At 37.0% G+C, this 25,210-nt stretch overlaps 1 protein-coding gene and 1 long non-coding RNA gene across 2 annotated transcripts; both read left to right on the top strand.

Moving 5' to 3' along the window:
* The first annotated feature begins 1,015 nt into the window (after positions 1 to 1,015).
* Positions 1,016 to 14,628, top strand: LOC101746421 (keratin-associated protein 19-2). The gene is made up of 4 exons (XM_038018543.2): positions 1,016 to 1,191; positions 8,584 to 8,884; positions 9,053 to 9,136; positions 13,673 to 14,628. The coding sequence occupies exons 1-4, from the start codon at positions 1,180 to 1,182 to the stop codon at positions 13,873 to 13,875; spliced, it is 600 nt and encodes a 199-aa protein (XP_037874471.1). The 5' UTR covers positions 1,016 to 1,179; the 3' UTR covers positions 13,876 to 14,628.
* A 3,339-nt stretch (positions 14,629 to 17,967) lies between these two features.
* On the top strand, positions 17,968 to 24,555 carry LOC134200837 (uncharacterized). Its single transcript, XR_009975903.1, has 4 exons — positions 17,968 to 18,074; positions 18,368 to 18,668; positions 18,838 to 18,921; positions 23,600 to 24,555. It is a non-coding gene; the product is annotated as an uncharacterized LOC134200837 (long non-coding RNA).
* Positions 24,556 to 25,210: the final 655 nt, after the last annotated feature.

Raw genomic sequence — 25,210 nt, 5'->3', positions numbered from 1 at the left:
TAAGGTTGGGACTGCACTACAGCCGTTCCGTATGTCTGGCGAAGTCAGAAACATCCCTTTCCACCACATTCGTGTGCATTGAGCTTTATAGCTCGGCGCTGAAAAAAACACACTTAGTGGTGTTATTTAGAAACTTAAGGACCTTTTCAAGGAAGATCTTGATATATCTCGGCCGATTCATTGATTACTTTGAGGACCGAAACACTTTGGTCTCATGTACATTTTCAACGTAATGGTTGACGTGAACTGTAAACTTAAGTTCGGAAATCATTTTTTTTGTTTCTATGTTCAATGATACAAATCTACTATATTTTCGAACTTTTTTTCCCCTTAACTTGTGCTATAAGTCCTCTTCCAGAATTTCATCAGTCTAGGTCGACGGACAGCGCTGTATAAATCTTCTTTTTCATAGAATCGTGTAAGAACTCGTGCACATCTCCAATATAATGATTACCGGAATTTATAAATAAACAATGCAAATGACACGTTCACCTTAAAAAATGAGGCTTAAGCCTAGCTAGCGGCTGTCCCAACTCTTTAACCAAACGAGTTACAAATTATTGCCATATATTTTGATTGCGATGACAGAGAAGCGATTTTTAAAACTTCTTCCCATAATGTACTTTAGTATATGGCGCTAAATTCAATTTAATATCCCTACCCTTTCCGGTTTAAATTGGTCTAAATGTCGAACAGACAAACACAAAAATGTAATTTGTGTTTTATCCTATAGGATATTTTATTATTATTGTAAAACACTTAAAAGTAGTTACTAATAGTAAATATGAAGAAATACTGGGGTGGTCTTATCGATTAATGACAATAAAAATTAATAAAACCATTATACTAATTGTTAATAGTGAAAAATAACTTGACACAGAAATACTGTCACCCAATTCTTAGGTAATTGTAACCGAACATCATGGACTGAACTACTTTAGTAACAGCTAAACTGACACGTCGACTAGCCTTAAATACGCTGAATATAAGAAACAGCTGAACTTGAGTAAGAATCAAAGCCGAAACAGAGTAAAACTACCGTAATATGTATTAACTGTGGTGTTTCTTTCTGTTTGTGCCTGCAATAAAAAGGCGTGAGATGAAACAATCTTGATCATTGTGAGTTAGTGCGAAGAACAAAGTTATCTATAGTGAATTCAGTGATCAAATATTTATACAATGAATTATTTGGTGAGTTTCAGTAGGTTATATAGAAATCAGTATTGAATAAAAATATATATAAAAATTTATATATAAAATTAATATTTATATATAAAAATATATATAAATATTATCATGGTAACTTGAGATTGTTAACATTAGTAATAAAATTATATTTAATTAACTAAATATTATATAAATGTTTTGATTTTTAAATAAATCTGTTCAAAATTACCACGGCGCCTAGCAGTTACAATCCAACGAATTAAAAACATTCGAAAACTTCAAAATAATCGGCATTTATCTTTTAGTTATAAATGAAAATCGATAATAAAACTAATCAACGAAAATCGATGAATTAAAAAAAAAAGCATTCACAATCTGATCTAGATCAGTATCGATAGCTTTGCGATATTATATTTCCTTTGGTGTTAACAACCCTTGATTAGATTTCAAATTGATATGAGTTATAGATGATTTACAGATAAAATCCGCTACCGAATTTAATCTGATATGAACACACGTAGGTATAATTAAAATGTATGAAATCTTAAGGGTGTCAAACATTTACATATTTTTATGATTTTTTTTAATAAATCAAACGGTACAATGCATATGTGTCCTTAATTCGATAAATTTATAGACAAAAATATATTTAGTACTAACATTAATCAATAATAAATAAATATTTACTAACAATCACGCCACGTTAACTGGTCCCGTGATAAGTTCGTAAAGAACTTGTGTTACAGGTACCAGATAACGGATATAAATGTAAGATTTTTATTATACACATACATATATTTAATATACATCCATAACCCTGGAAAAGACATTTTTATATTTATCATACAAATATCTTCCCTTGGCAGGATTCGAACCCGCGACCCCCTTGTGTAGTGACAATGTCACTTACCACTACACCAGACGGCCGTTAATCGATCAATAAACTTAATAAAACAGTAGCATTCGACTCGCTCAAATTTCCGATATTACTGAATGAATTTTCATGTACTCTTCACTGACAGAACGTTATTAATTTCGAACATAATATATTGATAGGATTTGCTTCATTAAAAACGGATTTTGGATTAAAAATACGTCATTTAAAGATTTACATTACTTTTATACATACTGTTCGATGCTGATTTATACCGATTAAGTTACCGAATATTATTTTAATCCCACGGATTTTAATTATCATTATTACATTTCTGACGTTTTGAATACTTTAGAATTTTATTGTGGTAGACGTGTCCACGAAAACTGTAAATTATTTAAATCGAATCGAGACCCGGGAAGGCGCGAAATTGAATAAATTACTGGTGGTAGGACCTCTTGTGAGTCCGCACGGATAGGTACCACCGCCCTGCCTATTTCTGCCGTGAAGCAGTAATGCGTTTCGGTTTGAAGAGCGGGGCAACCGTTGTAACTATACTGAGACCTTAGAACTTATATCTCAAGGTGGGTGGCGCATTTACGTTGTACATGTCTCTTAGCTCCGGTAACCACTTAACATCAGGTGGGCCGTGAGTTCGTCAACCCAACTAAGCAATAAAAAAAAACGCAAAAACCAAAGAAATAAATAAATACATACATATCATGAACACGAAAGCAACTCAGTCTCAGCTTAATACCACAGAATGGATGTAGATGACATTCAGTATGAACATAGTCTGGACTGTTACTTTTCATTCTATTGCTGGTCGCGGTATTCTACCCACGATCACGCAACGTAGTCTACGCAAAACTACCCACAAAAAGCTAGTATTGCTTATTGTGAAACATTTAACATAACACAAATGTTAATGTCACTAACAAATAGAGCTTGATAGGAAAGTAACATTTTTGCAGACCCTCCAATATGAAGCGGTTACCGGTACTCATGGGGATTGCAACGTGAATTCTGCTGCCATGAGACATAGAGTCTCATGGTCTCGTATACCACGGCTATCCGAGCCTCGAAACTGGAACGAATGACTGCTTCGCAGCTGATATAGTCAGAATGGACGTCCGACCAGCAGTTATTATGGAAATCTACTAATTTGTCCGATTACGTTTTTAATAAATGATATAACTATTATTTTTTTGCCTACTTGTCTGTCAACAGCCTCGAGAGGCTATTCTGGCTTCACCCTGACTGGCGAGAGAGCACACGGGGCTCAACATGAAAGAATTTGCTAGCATGTGCCCTAGCAAGAGTAGGGCTTTTCTGAATCTACCACCGTGATCTGAGATCTGAATCGCGACCCACTGAGAATATCCGGTGAGAAACTCAGTGGGTGGTCTATGGATTAGATTCCACGTCCAAGAGCACGTGTTTAGTTTGTAATGAATTTGCTTTAAAAAATTTCACTATTTGACGTCTCATCTTTTAAGCCATGTTGACTTCAAAATTTCTTCAAACTAGATGAGGTGATGAACAATTTAAGCACCCATTGTTTCTAAGTATAAGAAGCCATCTGTTTCAATTCTTCTTTTGTCGCAAACAAGTCGTACTTGTTTTATCGAGGTTAATGCTCCAGGTAATTAGTTAAATTCGTCATAGAGATGCGCACTTAGGTTATTACAGTGCTAAATTCGATACAAAAACAAGTCACCTTTCGAAGTTTAAATATTAAAGGTTGTTTTTTTTATTCATGAAAATATATCATCAGCATCGTCATTTTAGTCCTTACAGCCCAGGGTGGGCCTTAGCCTGGTCCAGTATGTCTCTCCAGACTGCTCTGTTCAGGACTTTTTTCTTCCAGTTCCTGACACCGATAACTTTGAGGTCGTGCTCTATGCCATCTAACCATCGGAGTTTGGGTCTGGCACGACTTCTGCGGCCCTCTGGTTTGCCATAGAGTAGTTGTCTCTTGGCATTCTGGTCTCCCCAATTCGGACTACATGTCCTGATGAAAATATATCGATTTACGAAATATATGTATATTTAATGACGCCTTAGAAGATGGAAATATTCACTATCGATCTTTAACTTTAATTAAAGGCGGATGAACGGGTTTCGAGTTTATTACAGATCTAAAAGATATTTTTTGTCAAATTTTAATTACATTTTTTGTTACATTATCTTCTGATTAGTTCTGATTTCAATGCGTTATTAATAACACGAATAATTTTGTCACGGGATTTATTTATTACTCGTCAAATTTACGCGTCATTTATTTATATATTAATTGCGTATTTTTATTTTTTATATCTCCAAAATGAAGGTAATTGAAAAACCATTGAATTTGTAGGTCATACTAATTTAAATTTTTACTGATCATTTTTTTTAAATTTGGGTTGCGGTGATGCCGTTTCCGAACACGGAATTCCTGATACAGTCACTCAATACGTGCGCAGTACTTTAAATTGACATTTAAGCAATAAAACTTTATTGGCATAGTTTGATAAAGGTTTTTTTTTTCATATATCTTATAATTTATATGGTTTTCAGTATTCGTGTGTACCGACAAAGATAAAAGCTGAAACGTGTCCTCGTATAACTACTAATCAATATTATCATATTTATTAACTTATTTTATAGCACTAAATATACTTACGTATAAATAATAACTAATGAACTATGTTTTTAGAAAAAATATTCTAAATTATGAACTCATTTTATGTTTTGACTACACAGTGAAATCTGGTCATTGTTGTATTGATCGATAATTACAGAAAAAATCGATTTGCTGTATGTATGATAAGTACTCGCGCGCCACATACATATGTGGCTTACTTTGATGATATATGACAGAAGTCTTCCCTAGAGTCTCAGCAACAATTATACCAAACCTCAGCACAATCGGATAAATAATGTACAAAAGACAAACTAGACCCGATTAATTGATTTTCGTAACTTTATAGATAGATGAGTATTTTCGGTTAGGATCTTAATTCAAATTTAGAAATCATTACAAAAGAAAGAAGAACTAAGAAATTATTTTAGATAATTTGTACATATTTTCGAGAAAAGCCATTGACATCACATGTAAAAGGTGAATGAAAATCTTCATATTAATCATGAATTTGAAAGAATATAGAGCACAAAGTCACTAAGTTGGCTCGCCGAATTAATAACTCTATAATTCGCAAAGCAAAACAATTCAGTTTAGTTCATTTTGTTTGCCTTTCCCCTGATAATAATAGAAGCAATCTCATACGTATTTGTACACTCTAGTGCAAGAAAATAAGATAAGACTTGCAAAATACTTGTCATATATACCACAACACGCTCCCGTACATTTTCTAGTACGGAAACATCCAATTTTGACAAGTATAAAATAGAAGCAGAAGTATCAAAAAAAAACATATAAATGGTAATTTAGATGACATTACTACAATAGCTCTCCGGTCATCTAGCGGTAGGCACCGGCTTGGCTCTGCCCCTGGCATTGCTGAAGTCCATGGGCGACGGTAACGGTGGGCCGTGCGCTCGTCTGCCTACAAGAGCAATTTTTTTTTATCTGTAGTAGAATCCTGAAGTCACCTTTTTACCTGTCCAATGTCACTCTAATAATACAAAAATAAAATAGATAAATATGTTTTAAAAATTCAACAAAATACGTTTTAATAGTAGCCCCGTCTTTTTATCCATCTTAATAAAGGTAATCATGAGAAAATTCCAACACAGATAAATATATGAATACAGCTCAATGTAATAAATAATGCTAAAATATATTAATAAGAAGTAAGCATAGATCGATTTATTAATTTTCTTGACTACTTAATACATTTCCTCTGTTTATTTTCCACGATATTTAAAGTAAGAGACTTTAAAAGTATCTGAGCAAACATTCTAAAGAAATCACATCTTTAAATTTTTACTCCTAGCGTGGACAAGGAATGTTTGGTTGTTTATCAGAATTTTTCCACTAAACTACACCTTAATAAAGTTTGATAAACAAACGCAAGCGAATGATAACGATATGAAACATTATATCAGACGCACAGGAAATCGAGAATCAAACGAATAAATTTCTATTAATGATTTTATAGTTGTCTATACTAATATTATAAAGAGGAAAGATTTGTTTGTTTGTTTGTTTCGAATAGGCTCCGAAACTACTGGACCGATTTGAAAAATTCTTTTTCCATTAGAAGCCGATATTGTCCCTGATTAACATAGGCTACTTTTTTTTTAATTTTTTTTTAATTTTTTTTTTGTTTCATGTGTGTTTTAATGTTTCCGAAGCGAAGCGAGGGCGGGTCGCTAGTCAATAATAAAATTTAATGTTTCCGAAGCGAAGCGAGGGCGGGTCGCTAGTTTAATTATAAAATCGATGTACTAATAGAAATAGAGCTGTAACGACAATTAAAAGTCGTTTAACATGATTTAAGACATTAACAGTCTTGTTTAAAAATATATTAAAAACGAGTTCATGCAAGTAAGTCGAGACTTTGAAGTCGTCGTGGCCTAAAGGATAAGACGTCCGGTGCATTCGTGTGTAGCGATGCACCGGTGTTCGAATCCCGCAGGCGGGTACCAATTTTTCTAATGAAATACGTACTCAACAAATGTTCACGATTTACTTCCACGGTGAAGGAATAACATCGTGTAATAAAAACCAAATCCGCAAAATTATAATTTGCGTAATCACTGGTGGTAGGACCTCTTGGGAGTCCGCACGGGTAGGTACCACCACCCCGCCTATTTCCGCCGTGAAGCAGTAATGCGTTTCGGTTTGAAGGGTGGGGTAGCCGTTGTAACTATACTGAGACCTTAGAACTTGTATCTCGAGGTGGGTGGCGCATTTACGTTGTAGATGTCTATGGGCTCCAGTAACCACTTAACACCAGATGGGCTGTGAGCTCGTCCATCCATCTAAGCAATAAAAAAAAAAGACTGAAAGTTGAATAGTTTCTTCTCTAGATTAATTCATATTCAGAATTCAAGCGGGAACATGTGTATGCAAGAGTGAGCACTCGACAAAACGTAATGCGGATTGCTGACAAAAGACCAAAGTTCTGTGTACGGAATTTTCTAGATTTTTTTTGACGGGCTCACGAACTCATGCTCATGTTCTGGTTTGATCTGCACGATTTTATAATTACACGAAATAAACAGAAACAAAATTAACGATGGCTTCAACATAAGCACAAAACGATAATAGTTTACTAAGCTAAGCCTCTATACAATTAAAACTAATTTCACGGCTTATTTTAGCTCACGGTACATACTTTAGATACTCTTTTTTTTTCTTTTTTTCATTGCTTAGGTGGGTGGACGAGCTCACAGCCCACCTGGTGTTAAGTAGTTACTGGAGCCCATAGACATCCACAACGTAAATGCGCCACCCACCTTGAGATATAAGTTTAAGGTCTCAGTATAGTTACAACGGCTGCCCCACCCTTCAAACCGAAACGCATTACTGCTTCACGGCAGAAATAGGCAAGGCGATGGTACCCACCCGCGTGGACTCAAAGAGGTCCTACCACCAGTAATTACGCAAATTATAATTTTGCGGGTTTCATTTTTATTACACGATGTAATTGTTCGAGATGATACCGGCATCTCGTTTTTACCATCGCACCGCCCGCCACCGGAGTAAAGTTCATCCATACTACCTGGAGCCACTGCGGTCATCGACAGTGCGTTTCCAGAGGTCTTTTCTGCCACGTACCATCCGGCTATGGAATGAGCTCCCCTCCACGGTGTTTCCCGAGCGCTATGACATGTCCTTCTTCAAACGAGGCTTGTGGAGAGTATTAAGCGATAGGCAGCGGCTTGGCTCTGCCCCTGGCATTGCTGAAGTCCATGGGCGACGGTAACCACTCAACATCAGGTGGGCCGTATGCTCGTCTGCCTACAAGGGCAATAAAAAAAAAAAAAAAAAAAAAAAAATTCCTTCACCGTGGAAGTCAATCGTGAACATTTGTTGAGTACGTATTTCATTGGAAAAATTGGTACCCGCCTGAGATTCGAACATCGGTGCATCGCTCAACACGAATGCACCGGACGTCTTATCCTTTAGGCCACGACGACTAAATGTTACATACTTTAGATACTCTATATCTTTACATAGATGGATCCGGATTACAGCGGACAGTTGATGCCGTGCAGTAGTAGCTTAGATGAGTGTATGTAGTGCCTAAAGACATTCTATAAGATGTTTTTAAAAAGTTTTTATTAGCTTGGCATGTACGTACGTTTTTTTGTACGTAACGAAATATTTAACGTAATTTTCATCGACTCCAAGACGACGGGTTTATTTCAAAATTTCCACGTGTATCAAAGACCTATGACAATAGAATAATTTTATAAATTCGCTGAATATCTCAAGGGAATAAAAAATATTAAGTTAATTGTTAGTTCGGTTTGCTTTTTGATCGTGTTTTTTTTTAGTTTGTGAATAAAATACATATTCAAAAGCAATACTGAACTAAGGCCGTTGTTATTAATATTTAAAGTGATTCTAATAAAAACCATGTTTTCAGAGTCTTCTTTTGTTATGCTGCTCGGCGGCCGTGACGATCGGACAAAGAGTATCGGATACGAGCAATGACTTTACCGGTCAAACGCGAAACGCGGGCGGTTACGGCCTTCTAAAGCCGGGCTATCAAAACGGTTACAGCGGCTATGGCGGCTACAACACCGGCAGCGCTGGAAGCAGTTACCCGGGTTACGGAAATTATCCTGGCTACGGCAGCTCGGGTTTCGGTTACGGAAATACCGGTTTAAGTAACGGCTACGCCGGTTTCGGTTATCCGGGTCAAAGTTATCAGGGCGGGTTTGGCGGTAAGTTTAAAATTTAACGTTCAATCGATATAATGTATGTAATTGACGAGAGAAATTTAGTTTGATTTTCTTCGATAAAATTTATCTATTGAAAAGGATGTGACGTCCCATAATATTTTTTACTCAAAACCACTTAAAAGCTCTAACTTATTGAATTGTATATTACAGGTAACTATGGTGGTTACCAAGGCGGATATCAAGGCGGTTATCAGGGAGGCTTCGGCGGACTTTCAGGGTACCCGGGCTATGGAGGTAAATCCATTCTTTTTCCTTTTATATATCTTTATTTTATTTTAACATAGTCCACACACTGTATAATAATAATAACTCACAACGTAAATTCCGCCACCCACCTTGAGAAATAAAGAGTTCTGAGTCCCGGCTTTCAAAGTGAAACGGCTGCTTTAAACCGAAACGCATTACTGCTTCACGACAGAAATAGGCAGGGTGGTGGTACCTATCCATGCTCCTAAGACCTACTACTACCACCAGTAATTACGCAAATTATAATTATTGCCGGTTTGATTTTTATTACACGACTAGCTGTATCCGTCCGCTTCGCTGGGCATTTAAAATTAAAATTAATACTTCTCACCCCCACAAAGATTCTCATCATTAACGCCCCCGCAACTGGTGTAGGGAGTCCAACACTCATATAAATATTAGCCTATCCATTAAGTACATGTATTTTCTACATGGATATCAAGTTTCAAGTCGATCGGATGCATGGTTCAGTAGTTATAACGGAACATCCGTAAAAACCAATGTAAATTTATATATTAGTATAAGTAAATAGATATTATTCCTTCACCGTGGATTTCATTCGTGAACATTTGTCAAGTACGTCTTTCATTAGAAGAATTGGTACCTGTGTGCTTAGTGCGAGTTTTTTAACTTTCTCGATAGCGTAAAAGTTAACATTATGTAGTCAGAACAGCGCCCCTAGCGGCAAACGTAGGTAAACGTTCCAACTCCAAACAAATTTAATGTGAGATAACTTTTACGCTATCGAGAACGTTAAAAAACTCACACTAAGCACACTTAATCCGAATTCGAACACCGGCACGGTCGCATCGCTCGATACGAAAACGCCGGCAGTTTATACTTTAGCTCGCATCCTCGTATGTTATGTTTAGATGACGTCATAATGTTATCACTTAATAGCCCCGTACAAGGTTTACATTATAGACATTTGCGCTGCATATAGTAAGAATGCCACATTATCCTTGATACGAAGCACTTAGGCGTGTCCAAGTAAAAATAAACGAATTAATTCAAGGCCCTTTTTGCTCGGGTTCATATCGAACGTGCGTAGACTTTTCAATACACAGCTAGATGTATTCTGTGAGTTGGCTCGTGAGAATTTCTCGACAACTAATAAAAATAAATTAAATTGAATACTACTGTTTTTTATTAATTGCTTAGATGGGTGGACGAGCTCACAGCCCACTTTGTGTTAAGCGATTACTGGAGTCCATAGACATCTACAACGTAAATACGCTACCCACCTTGAGATATAAGTTCTAAGGTCTCAGTATAGTTACAACGACTGCTCCGCCCTTCAAACCGAAACGCATTACTACTTCACGGCAGAAATAGGCGGGGTGGTGGTACCTACCCGTGCGGGCTCACAAAAGGTCCTACCACCAAACATGTTTACACTGTCTAGGTATTTGTTATCTATATATATATATGTAGGTATATATTTAAACATGTTTATCAAGTCTATGGCACCCATAACACAGGGAATCCTAAATTGGGGTCAGATGACCGAGCGTGATTTGTTTCCACTTATTATTATTATTATTTGAACAGGCATCGCTTGACACCAGTACACCGGACGTCTTATCGTTTAGGCCGCAACGATTTTCTATTTATAAAAATTTTGCGCGTGCATGCCATTTATGTTTGATAAGCGAATTCAGTTGATTAATTTAGTTAATCGATTTTTTTCCCTACCTAAGCTGATGCTGTAGAGCAGTGGTGGGCAAACATTTTTAATGGCGGGGCACAAAGTTTAAGATATTCTAGAGGAGGGTAAGAGTTATAGAAAAAAATGTATTTTGTATTAAAAGCTTTTTGATAAACAAAATACCTTTTACTTTTACGCTTTGTTAGGCGCGTGAGACGTGAGGCGTGTGATAGATAAGTGAAAAGAATTGTTTTTTTTTTTCCAATAAATAAACTAATACCTGTGACAGACTGCCGAGATACTTATAATGATGGCAAGTTAATTATGAGATAATGAAAGCTCAAAACACTCCTGACGAATTGGAGCTTTCATTAAAAATTCGAAGATTTTCAATTATAGACGTCAGATTTGATTTTACGCGCCAAAATGCTGAGTAAAATATTTAGGATAGATGGACTCACGGCGGATCGGATTAAATACTTTGGCCCGCGGGTCGTACTTTGCCCATCACTGGTCTAGAAAGACCATATCAGCGTAACCTTAACTAGTAGGTGAGCTTACGGGGCTCAAACCTGATGACGTTGCTAACAGGAACCCTAGCAAGAGCCGTGCTTCCCAGAATCTACCACCGGATCGGAAACGCGACCCACTGAGAAGATCCGGCGAGAAACTTAGTGGGCTGTGTCCGTGGGTAAACGAAAGAAGCGCATACCTAACTTGTTATTTTACACGCGTTTTAGCTTTATTTTAATTTCGTATAATCACACGTAGAGCCGGCTTCGGTTATTCATCTCGATGCCACAACGTCTACAATACTGTTCAACCTTCAACGCTTTCCCACCATTGTCAATGTTTTCGATGCAAATTCGTATCTTGTTCGGAATGTGTAAACGAAACGCACCAATAAAATGTATAATTCGACGCTTGAAAGGCAAACATGACTAAGCGACAATGCGTGAACTTTACAGTAGACTAATTTAAAGTTGAAATACCTGAAAAAAAAAATATTTTAACGAATCTAGCCGTAGGATTGAAATGATTTTAATAGACCTAGAAATATATTTTTTTTGCGCATCGAATATGGTTATTGCCTATCATTTATGTACAAAGCAGTTACTTTCGGTTAGTCATGTTTGCCTTTCAAGCGTCGAATATTATTATCCAGTTTATGCTGTTTGTTACGCCTTTGTTCCAATCAAAGCATGACGTTTCAACTAGTGCGCGTTTTATTTTTGGGAACAATGTTCACGATTGACTTTCACGGTGAAGGAATAACATCGTGTAACAAAAAATCAAAACCCGCAAAATTATAATCTGCGTAATTACTGGTGGTAGGATCTCTTGTGAGTCCGCACGGTAACTATACTTGAGACCTTAGAACTTATATCTCAAGGTGGGTGGCGCATTTACGTTGTAGATGTCTATGGACTCCAGTAACCACTTAACACCAGGTGGGCTATGAGTTCATCCACCCATCTAAGCAATAAAAAAAAAGAACACATTGTTATTGGGAAATTGTATGCTGCCTTTTTCTTCTTACCTATGGCTAGAAACCTCGAGGGGTTATGCTAGCTTCACCGGACGTCGCCTGCTACTGTTATTCAAACCCCAACATTAAGCGACAGTCGATTTTCAGCAAATAAGTCACCGTTCTCGTCGAAGCCGTCGCTTGCGATGAAGTGCTCGGCGAGAAAATTAACCCTCAGACACAGCCCACTGAGTTTCTCGACGAATCTTCTCAGTGGGTCGCGTTTCCGATCCGGTGGTAGATTCTGCGAAGCACTGCTCTTGCTAGGACCAGTGTTACCAACACTCCGGTTTGAATGAGCTCACCTACATGTTAGGGCGAAGTTGAAATAGCCTCTTAAGGCTATCTATCAGCATACCTAGACAATAAAGTAAATATTTCCTGTCCGTTGCACCTGTTCTGAGCAACGACCTGTTTAAAAAAATCACTTGGGTATGTAATTGATCGATCGTTCACTTCGTCATACAAGCGTTATGCACTTCGAATATTGAAAATAAATGTAGTTTTCATTATTAATACAACGAGAAAAATCTTTTGTCTACATGTCATTGGTCGAATGAAAGTACATTGACATTTTTGTAGACTTTACTGTAACAAGATACAACTTGAATAACTTACGAGTAAAATATGTAATCGAAAAATTTATTTTTAAGCAGTCTTGGTCCTCCTGGTAAGAAATGATAAGCAGAATCCATAGAGACCTCCATTAGGTACCGATAAAATTCTAATGTAGGTACAATGAGTCCGTAAAATTTGATATTCGTTCATAGTAAAACTCATTTTTTATAACGCTTTAAGTATGTACAGCAGTACCTGTTCCTAAGAACGAACTTATATTAACACGATTCAATACGCATTCACCAGGCTTCTATTAAACAAGGGTGCTAAGAAAAACGGTTGCAATCATGAGAAATGCTTTTTTTTGCCTTGAGAAGCCATTTCAGCGTAACCCTAACAAGTAGATGAGCTCACGGGGCTCAAACCTGACGACGTTGCTAATACTAACTCTAGCAAGAGCCGTGTTTCGCAGAATCTACCACCGGATCGGAAACGCGACCCACTAAGAGGAACCGGCGAGAAACTCAGTGGGCTGTGTCTGTGGGTTAATTTACTCGCCGATCCCTTCGTCACAAGCGACGGGTTCGCCGAAAACGATGACCGGTGCTTGGGGTAACTAAAAGCACTGTTAGTGGATCGGGAGGATCCGAATTGACGTGTTTTGGGCGACGTCGACTGTTTACCATTCGGTCCGCCGGATCGAGAATGGTGTTAACGCGTTATTGGTCACGCATTGGAAAGAATTGTCATCCAAGATCTAACAGAAAATGCTCTCACGTTATTGTTGCAGGGTACAGACCGGGATATCAGAGCGGCAGTGCCGGTTACCCGGGCTACAAATCTGGATACAACCAATACAGATCCAGTTTCGACCGGTACCCCGCGACCAACGCTGGTAATTTCTTTGGAGGCTACGGCGACGGCTACAGCGACAACTTTAGGGTGGTCGCGAGAAGTACTAACGAGAAGAAGAAGGTGGAAACTGTAGCTTAACTCAATAGAAATAAGATACATTTTTTAAGTTGTCGATTAAGTCCTTATAAAAACACCGTAGTTTGTGCTAATCGATTAATGGTTATTGTATTTTAGACAAAGACTTTTACTAGTTAAATATGATAAGCAATCTAATAATCTAATGATTTAATCATTTTTATTAATTGACATTTATGGTTTTCGATATACAATTTCGTGGAATCACATCTTTGGTACATTCACGCAAGTAAAAAAACGTTGTCAATATTAGTAATTGTATATTTAGAGCCAGTGAGAAAATATATTTTCTCATAACACATATAAGATGACCCTATATATTCCTATATTGCCTTTTCGCATTAAAAGTGTACAATTTCCAAAAATATTCGATATTGAGTTAATATGCGTAAACATTTGGTAACACCAGGATTTTTCTCATAAATACTGTCAAAAGAGCGTAGTTTAGTTTTTGTTTTTGTTTTTACTTTATCTATGTTTTGACTACTATTAACAAAATTAATACATAATTTTATCTTACTTTAAAGGACAAGTAATGTAACTGGTAAAAAATAAACATAAATGTTGCAAATATTTATGATTATTATTAAAAATATAACATGTTTAACCTTTAAAACACTCCCCTTTAAAATTAGTAAGTTTTGAGATTATACAGTTTTAATGCGAGAAGACGATATGTTGCAATATATCCAATGTAGTATTTATGTAATCTATATCTGTGTATTTTATTCAAATAAACTTGAAGCTTTAAGTCAAGAATCGTTTAATTGCCCTCTTTGGATGAGTCTTTGTGGACGGTGGTATACGTGCTAGATAGCATGTTCAAGATAGAACACCTACCAGTCTTCTTCTTCTTATAGATTTTTGTAAATAAATTCGTAAACATTGGCTGTTCGTTGGCATACATTGACATTTTAACTGTCAATGGTTTGATGTCGTGTGGTATGGTATTAGCGAGAATGTATTTATTTTGTTTGGCTTTATTTTGTCAATTCATTGTTTTCTCATTTTTAAATGTAATGATGAGTTATTACCTGTTTATTATTCGTATGTGCACAACTGTAGCAAAATTGCAGAAATCCTGATTATTGCTTCCCGAATTCTAACAAAAAGTAGTAACAGTAAATTTGCACATAAAATATGTACATGAACTGTAAATAGCAAATACTTAGATGAATGCACTAAGTTCCCTTTGCCTATCCAACTAGACAGTGAGCTGTCATCGTCAAACAGTCTAAGCTGTCAACGTCAGCAAAAGTACCCATATAGCATTGACCTATATAGTAGGGACACGACATATTGTTCTATACGTACAATTGCTTATATAAATAGCACCCATTTTGAAGGCACATACATAAACATATATCTATCTCGTTCTTACTCAGCACTTTAACTCGCAGGAAAACAATATAACAGTATTTCAGTGCGTACATAAAATGAAACATGAATATACGTAAATATCTCCGTCTCCGTCTAATGAGGCCGAAAATCCGCCATGTTTAGCGCGCCAAATGTCATTGTCACGTCAGTTCGGCCGTCTGTTTTGGGTTGTACATTATTTATTGACTATGATATCGATTTAATATGATTGATTATATAAAATTTCATAATTTATCATGCTTAAAACATACAAAAATAATAATTAAAACGTATTTTATAGGATCTCAAGAAAGTCGATGTCCTAAAACTATTATCTATGTGTATTTAAATTCATTATGGAGCCCTCATCCGAAAAATCCATTTTTCGGTCGGAATCTATTGATCATGACACTAATCATAAATACCTCTTTAAAATATGTTATCAAAACATATTTAGACATTCTGTTTAGATATTTCGGGAAAAAGGCTACCGACAAAATCTCTTCGAAACTATTTAAATAAAATAGTTTTATTCCGCAGTGAGTAAAACACTATTGTAAATTTGTTAAATTTTTAATAATTAAGTGATTTTAGAGAGGAAGTCACAAGGAATGACGTTTGTAATTAATGAATAAATGTTCTGTAGGTGTTTTTTTTTTCACGCGGTCCCTTGATAAGAATAAAATTTGAATCACTCTCAAGCGAAAGTGATTCAAATGGTGCGGCGCACCTTCCTTGGGGTGCGCTGCGGTAGTATGTTACGGACTTTGGAGTCAGCAAAACAATTAAAATAGATTGTAATAGTCTAAGAAAAACACGTACTCAAAATACGATAACATTTAGCATGCTAGAAATGGGCTGATGGCTTTGAACTATGCCATATCTTTATGTTTTGCGACAAACGACAACTTTATAAAATCAGTGTAGCAACTTTTAAAAATCATCATATCGTTTACTTGGCCAATTCGAAGGACGAACTTGTCTTAGATTTCACCCTTCTAAATCATATCATATTTGCACATAACAATATACCTACTTACTTCCCATTAAAGTATAAATTCTACAAATAAATAATACTCAACAATATTTAAAATAAAATGAGCCAAGAACGTTTATCGATAAAACCTGATAACATTGAAATCATTTGTACAGCACTAAAGCCGCCATGTTTTGTGGCCAGATGACGTCACAGTGGCACGAAATTTTGGTTGACGTTTCATTTCCATAGGTTTCCTACTTCATTGATAAATGGTAATTTAGATGACATACAATAGCTCTCCGGTCATCTAGCGGTAGGCACCGGCTTGGCTCTGCCCCTGGCATTGCTGAAGTCCATGGGCGACGGTAACGGTGGGCCGTGTGCTCGTCTGCCTACAAGAGCAATTTTTTTTTAAATCTTTAGTAGAATCCTGAAGTCACCTTTTTACTGTTTTACCTGTCCAATGTCACTCTAATAATACAAAAATAAAATAGATAAATATGTTTTAAAAATTAAACAAAATACGTTTTAATAGTAGCCCCGTCTTTTTATCCATCTTAATAAAGGTAATCATGAGAAATTCCACCACAGATAAATATATGAATACAGCTCAAAGTAATAAAATAATGCTAAAATCTATACTAATATTATAAAGAGGAAAGATTTGTTTGTTTGTTTGTTTCGAATAGGCTCCGAAACTACTGGACCGATTTGAAAAATTCTTTTTCCATTAGAAGCCGACATTGTCCCTGATGAACATAGGCTACTTTTTTTAAATTTTTTTTTATTTTGTTTTTTGGTTTCATGTGTGTTTTAATGTTTCCGAAGCGAAGCGAGGGCGGGTCGCTAGTATATTAATAAGAAGTAAGCATAGATCGATTTATTAATTTTCTTGACTACACAATACATTTCCCCTGGTTATTTTCCACGATATTTATTGTATCTCTTACTTTAAAAGTATCTGAGCAAAAAGTCTAAAGAAATCACATCTTTAAATTTTTACTCCTAGCGTGGACAAGGAGCGTTTCGTTGTTTATCAGAATTTTTCAACTAAACTACACCTTTATAAAGTTTGATAAACAAACGCAAGCGAATGATAACGATATGAAACATTATATCAGACGCACAGGAAATCGAGAATCAAACGAATGAATTTCTATTAATGATTTTATAATTGTTTAATTATCAAATCGATGTACTAATAGAAATAGAGCTGTGACGACAATTAAAACTCGTTTAACATGATTTAAGACATTAACAGTCTTGTTTAAAAATCTATATATTAACACGTGGTGTGTGGACGAGCTCACAGCCCACCTGGTGTTAAGTAGTTACTGGAGCCCATAGACATCCACAACGTAAATGCGCCACCCACCTTGAGATATAAGTTCTAAGGTCTCAGTATAGGTTACAACGGCTGCCCCACCCTTCAAACCGAAACGCATTACTGCTTCACGGCAGAAATAGGCAGGGCGATGGTACCCACCCGCGTGGACTCACAAGAGGTCCTACCACCAGTAATTACGCAAATTATAATTTTGCGGGTTTCATTATTATTACACGATGTTATTCCTTCACCGTTGAAGTCAATCGTGAACATTTTTTGAGTACGTATTTCATTGGAAAAATTGGTACCCGCCTGAGATTCGAATATCGGTGCATCGCTCAACACGAATGCACCGGACGTCTTATCCGTTAGGCCACGACGACTTCATATATACTCTCACAACTCTATATCTTTGCTTAGATTCAGGATTACAGCGGACAGCTGATGCCGTCCAGTAGTCGCTTAAATGAGTGTCTGTAGTGCCTAAAGACATTCTATAAGATGTTTTTAAAATGTTTTTATTAGCTTGGTATTTATGTACGTTTGTTTCTACGTAAATAAATATTTCACGTCATTTTCAACGACTCCAAGACGACGGATTTATTTGAAAATTTCCACGTGTATCAAATACCTATGACAATACAATAATTTTATAAATTCGCTGAGTATCTCAAGGGAATAAAAAATATTAAGTTAATTGTTAGTTCGGTTTTCTTTTTGAGCGTGTTTTTTTTAGTATTTGTAAATTATATACATATTCAAAGGCAATACTGAACTAAGGCCGTTGTTATTAATATTTAAAGTGATTCTAATAAAAAACATGTTTTCAGAGTCTTCTTTTGTTATGCTGCTCGGCGGCCGTGACGATCGGACAAAGAGTGTCGGATACGAGCAATGACTTTACCGGTCAAACGCGAAACGCGGGCGGTTACGGCCTTCTAAAGCCGGGCTATCAAAACGGTTACAGCGGCTATGGCGGCTACAACACCGGCAGCGCTGGAAGCAGTTACCCGGGTTACGGAAATTATCCTGGCTACGGCAGCTCGGGTTTCGGTTACGGAAATACCGGCTTAAGCAACGGCTACTCCGGTTTCGGTTATCCGGGTCAAAGTTATCAGGGCGGGTTTGGCGGTAAGTTTAAAATTTAACGTTCAATCGATATAATGTATGTAATTGACGGGAGAAATTTAGTTTGATTTTCTTCGATAAAATTTATCTATTGAAAAGGATGTGACGTCCCATAATATTTTTTACTCAAAAACCACTGAAAAGCTCTAACTTATTGAATTGTATATTACAGGTAACTATGGTGGTTACCAAGGCGGATATCAGGGTGGTTATCAGGGAGGCTTCGGCGGTCTTTCAGGGTACCCGGGCTATGGAGGTAAATTCATTTTTTTCTTTCATTTATATAGCTTTATATAATTTTAACATAGTCCAAACACTATATAATAATAATAATTTACAAGGTAAATTCCGCCGCCCACCTTGAGACATAAAGAGTTCTGAGTCCCGGCTTTCAAAGTGAAACGACTGCTTCAAACCGAAACGCATTACTGCTTCACGACAGAAATAGGCAGGGTGGTGGTACCTATCCATGCTAGCTCCTAAGACCTACCACTACCACCAGTAATTACGCAAATTATAATTATTGCCGGTTTGATTTTTATTACACGACTAGCTGTATCCGTCCGCTTCGCTGGGCATTTAAAATTAAAATTAATATTTCTCACCCCCACAAAGATTCTCATCATTAACGCCCCCGCAACTGGTGTAGGGAGTCCAACACTCATATAAATATTAGCCTATCCATTAAGTACATGTATTTTCTACATGGATGTCAAGTTTCAAGTCGATCAGATGCATGGTTCAGTAGTTATAACGGAACATCCGTAAAAACCAATGTAAATTTATATATTAGTATAAGTAAATAGATATTATTCCTTCACCGTGGATTTCATTCGTGAACATTTGTCAAGTACGTCTTTCATTAGAATAATTGGTACCTGTGTTCTTAGTGAGAGTTTTTTAACTTTCTCGATAGCGTAAAAGTTAACATTATGCAGTCAGAACAGCGCCCCTAGCGGCAAACGTAGGTAAACGTTCCAACTCCCAACAAATGTGAGATAACTTTTACGCTATCGAGAACGTTAAAAAACTCGCACTAAGGCACACTTAATGCGGATTCGAACACCGGCACGGTCGCATCGCTCGATACGAATACGCCGGCAGTTTCTCGCCTACTCGTATGTTATGTTTAGATGACGTCATAATGTTATCACTTAATAGCCCCGTACAAGGTTTACATTATAGACATTTGCGCTGCATATAGTAAGAATGCCACATTATCCTTGATACAAAGCACTTAGGCGTGTCCAAGTAAAAATAAACGAATTAATTCAAGGCCCTTTTTGCTCGGGTTCATATCGAACGTGCGTAGACTTTTCAATACACAGCTAGATGTATTCTGTGAGTTGGCTCGTGAGAATTTCTCGACAACTAATAAAAATAAATTAAATTGAATACTACTGTTTTTTATTCATTGCTTAGATGGGTGGACGAGCTCACAGCCCACTTTGTGTTAAGCGATTACTGGAGTCCATAGACATCTACAACGTAAATACGCTACCCACCTTGAGATATAAGTTCTAAGGTCTCAGTATAGTTACAACGACTGCTCCGCCCTTCAAACCGAAACGCATTACTACTTCACGGCAGAAATAGGCGGGGTGGTGGTACCTACCCGTGCGGGCTCACAAAAGGTCCTACCACCAAACATGTTTACACTGTCTAGGTATTTGTTATCTATATATATATATATGTAGGTATATATTTAAACATGTTTATCAAGTCTATGGCACCCATAACACAGGGAATCCTAAATTGGGGTCAGATGACCGAGCGTGATTTGTTTCCACTTATTATTATTATTATTTGAACAGGCATCGCTTGACACCAGTACACCGGACGTCTTATCGTTTAGGCCGCAACGATTTTCTATTTATAAAAATTTTACGCGTGCATGCCATTTATGTTTGATAAGCGAATTCAGTTGATTAATTTAGTTAATCGATTTTTTTCCCTACCTAAGCTGATGCTCTAGAGAAGTGGTGGGCAAACATTTTTAATGGCGGGGCACAAAGTTTAAGAAATTCTAGAGGAGGGTAAGAGTCATAGAAAAAAATGTATTTTGTATTAAAAGCTTTTTGATAAACAAAATACCTTTTACTTTTACGCTTTGTTAGGCGCGTGAGACGTGAGGCGTGTGATAGATAAGTGAAAAGAATGTTTTTTTTTTTTTTTTTTCAATAAATAAACTAATACCTCTGACAGACTGCCGAGATACTTATAATGATGGCAAGTTAATTATGAGATAATGAAAGCTCAAAACACTCCTGACGAATTGCAGCTTTCATTTAAAATTCGAAGATTTTCAATTGTAAACGTCAGATTTTATTTTACGCGCCAAAATGCTGAGTAAAATATTTAGGATGGATGGACTCTCGGCGGGCCGGATTTGGCCCGCGGGTCGTACTTTGCCCATCACTGGTCTAGAAAGACCATATCAGCGTAACCTTAACTAGTAGGTGAGCTCACGGGGCTCAAACCGGACAACGTTGCTAACACGAACCCTAGCAAGAGCCGTGCTTCGCAGAATCTACCACCGGATCGGAAACACGACCCACTGAGAAGATCCGACGAGAAACTCAGTGGGCTGTCTGTGGGTAAACGAAAGAAGCGCACACGTACCTTGTTATTTTACACGGGTTTTAGCTTTATTTTAATTTCGCACAATCATACGTATAGCCGGCTTCGGTTATTCAGCTCGATGCCACAACGTCTACAATACTGTTCGACCTTCAACGCTTTCCCACCATTGTCAGTGTTTTCGATGCAAATTCGTATCTTGTTCGGAATGTGTAAACGAAACGCACCAATAAAGTGTATAATTCGACGCTTGAAAGGCAAACATGACTAAGCGACAGTACGTGAACTTTATAGTAGACTAATTTAAAGTTGAAATACCTGAAAACAAAATTTATTTTAACGAATCTAGCTGTAGGATTGAAATGATTTTAATTGACCTAGAAATATATTTTTTTTGCGCATCGAATATGGTTATTGCCTATCATTTATGTACAAAGCAGTTACTGTCGCTTAGTCATGTTTGCCTTTCAAGCGTCGAATATTATTATCCAGTTTATGCTGTTTGTTACGCCTTTGTTCCAATCAAAGCATGACGTTTCAACTAGTGCGCGTTTTATTTTTGGGAACAAATGTTCAAGATTGACTTCCACGGTGAAGGAATAACATCGTGTAATAAAAAATCAAAACCCGCAAAATTATAATTTGCGTAATTACTGGTGGTAGGATCTCTTGTGAGTCCGCACGGGTAGGTGCCACCACCCTGCGTATTTCCGCCGTGAAGCAGTAATGCGTTTCGGTTTGAAGGGTGGGGCAGCCGTTGTAACTATACTTGAGACCTTAGAACTTGTGTCTCAAGGTGGGTGGCGCATTTACGTTGTAGATGTCTATGGGCTCCAGTAACCACTTAACACCAGGTGGGCTATGAGTTCATCCACCCATCTAAGCAATAAAAAAAAAGAACACATTGTTATTGGGAAATTGTATGCTGCCTTTTTCTTCTTACCTATGGCTAGAAACCTCGAGGGGTTATGCTAGCTTCACCGGACGTCGCCTGCTACTGTTATTCAAACCCCAATATTAAGCGACAGTCGATTTTCAGCAAATAAGTCATCGTTCTCGTCGAACCCGTCGCTTGCGACGAAGGGCTCGGCGAGTAAATTAACCCACAGACACAGCTCACAGAGTTTCTCGCCGGATCTTCTCAGTGGGTCGCGTTTCCAATCCGGTGGTAGATTCTGCGAAGCACTGCTCTTGCTAGTACCAGTGTTGGTGTGTCCGGTTTGAGCCCAGTGAGCTCACCTACATGTTAGGGCGAAGCTGAAATAGCCTCTTAAGGTTATCAGCATAGGTAGGAAAAAAAGTAAATATTTCCTGTCCGTTGCACCTGTTTGAGTGATAACAAAATTTCTTGTTTCACATTAAGGTCTTGCATAATATTTGTTCTACATAAAGTCGCGTTGGTTTACAAGAGCAAGGTGACCGCTTTATTTAAAAAAATCACTTGGGGATGTAATTGATCGATCGTTCACTTCGTCATACAAGCGTTGTGCGCTTCGAATATTGAAAATAAATGTAGTTTTAATTATGAATACAACGACAAAATCTTTTGTCTACATGTCATTGGTCGAATGAGAGTACATTGACATTTTTGTAGACTTTACTGTAACAAGATATAACTTGAATAACTTACGACTAAAATGTGTAATCGAAAATTGACTTTTAAGCAGTATTGGCCCTCCTGGTAAGAAATGATAAGCCGAATCGATAGAGACCTCCATTACCGATAAAATTCTAATGTAGGTACAATGAGTCCGTAAAATTTGATATTCGTTCATAGTAAAGCTCATTTTTATAACACTTTAAGTATGTACAGCAGTACCTGTTCCTAGGAACGAACTTATATTAACACGATTCAATACGCATTCACCAGGCTTCTATTAAACAAGGGTGCTAAGAAAAACGGTTGCAATCGTGAGAAATGCGTTTTTTTGCCTTGAGAAGCCATTTCAGCGTTACCCTAACAAGTAGGTGAGCTTACAGGGCTCAAACCTGACGACGTTGCTAATACTAACCCTAGCGAGAGCCATGCTTCGCAAAATCTACCACCGGATCGGAAACGCCACCCACTGAGAGGAACCGGCGAGAAACTTAGTGGGCTGTGTCTGTGGGTTAATTTACTCGCCGAGCCCTTCGTCACAAACGACGGGTTCGCCGAAAACGATGAACGGTGCTTGGCATACCTAAAAGCACCGTTAATGGATCGGGAGCATCCGAATTGACGTGTTTTGGGCGACGTCAACTGTTTACCATTCGGTCCGCAGGATCGGGAATGGTGTTAACGCGTTATTGGTCACGCATTGGAAAGAATTGTCATCCAAGATCTAACAGAAAATGCTCTCATATTATTTTTGCAGGTTACAGACCCGGATATCAGAGCGGCAGTGCCGGTTACCCGGGCTACAGATCTGGATACAACCAATACAGATCCAGTTTCGACCGGTACCCCGCGACCAACGCTGGTAATTTCTTTGGAGGCTACGGCGACGGCTACAGCGACAACTTTAGGGTGGTCGCGAGAAGTACTAACGAGAAGAAGAACGTGGAAACTGTAGCTTAAGTCAATAGAAATAAGATACATTTTTTAAGTTGTCGATTAAGTCCTTATAAAAACACCGTAGTATGTGCTAATCGATTAATGGTTATTGTATTTTAGACAAAGACTTTTACTAGTTAAATATGATAAGCAATCTAATAATCTAATGATTTAATCATTTTTATTAATTGACATTTATGGTTTTCGATATACAATTTCGTGGAATCACATCTTTGGTACATTCACGCAAGTAAAAAAACGTTGTCAATATTAGTAATTGTATATTTAGAGCCAGTGAGAAAATATATTTTCTCATAACACATATAAGATGACCCTATATATTCCTATATTGCCTTTTCGCATTAAAAGTGTACAATTTCCAAAAATATTCGATATTGAGTTAATATGCGTAAACATTTGGTATCACCAGGATTTTTCTCATAAATACTGTCAAAAGAGCGTAGTTTAGTTTTTGTTTTTGTTTTTACTTTATCTATGTTTTGACTACTATTAACAAAATTAATACATAATTTTATCTTACTTTAAAGGACAGTTAATGTAACTGGTAAAAAATAAACATAAATGTTGCAAATATCTATGTTTATTATTAAAAATATTACATGTTAAACCTTTAAAACACTCTCCTGTAAAATTAGTAAGTTTTGAGATTATACACTTTTAATGCGAGAAGACGATATGTTGCAATATATCCAATGTAGTATTTATGTAATCTATATCTGTGTATTTTATTCGAATAAACTTGAAGCTTTAAGTCAAGAATCGTTTAATTGCCCTCTTTGGATGAGTCTTTGTGGCCGGTGGTAGGTATACGTGCGAGATAGCATGTTCAAGATAAACCACCTACCAGTCTTCTTCTTATAGATTTTTGTAAATAAATTCGTAAACATTGGCTGTTTGTTGGCATACATTGACATTTTAACTGTCAATGGTTTGATGTCGTGTGGTGTGGTATTAGCGAGAACGCAAGCCGCGACGTCATATTAATGGCTTTATTTTGTCAATTCATTGTTTTCTCATTTTTAAATGTAATTACCTGTTTATTATTCGTATGTGCACAACTGTAACAAAATCGAAGAAATTCCTGATAATTGCTTCTCGAATTCTTCTAAAAAGTAGTAACAGTAAATTTCCACATAAAATACATGAACCGTAAACAGAAAATACTTAGATGAATGCACTAAGTTCCCTTTGCCTTTCCAAATGGACAGTGAGCTGTCATTGTCAAACAGTCTAAGCTGTCAACGTCAGTAAAAGTACCCACATAGGCAGATAAACAAGTCACAAACGTTTTCTCTCGAAAGCACAGCCTTTATTAATTATGTTTGTTAATTGTACCAACAGCTTAAATATTACTTCGGAGAAATACGTTCTGAGTCAGGAAACCATTTTTTGTGGAGGGTAGAGGTAAGGG

This window comes from Bombyx mori, chromosome 21, assembly GCF_030269925.1.
Source record: "Bombyx mori chromosome 21, ASM3026992v2".
NCBI classification, from domain to species: domain Eukaryota; kingdom Metazoa; phylum Arthropoda; class Insecta; order Lepidoptera; family Bombycidae; genus Bombyx; species Bombyx mori.
The sequence above is the reverse complement of the archived record's forward strand: the minus strand, read 5'-3'. Positions and strand labels throughout refer to the sequence as shown.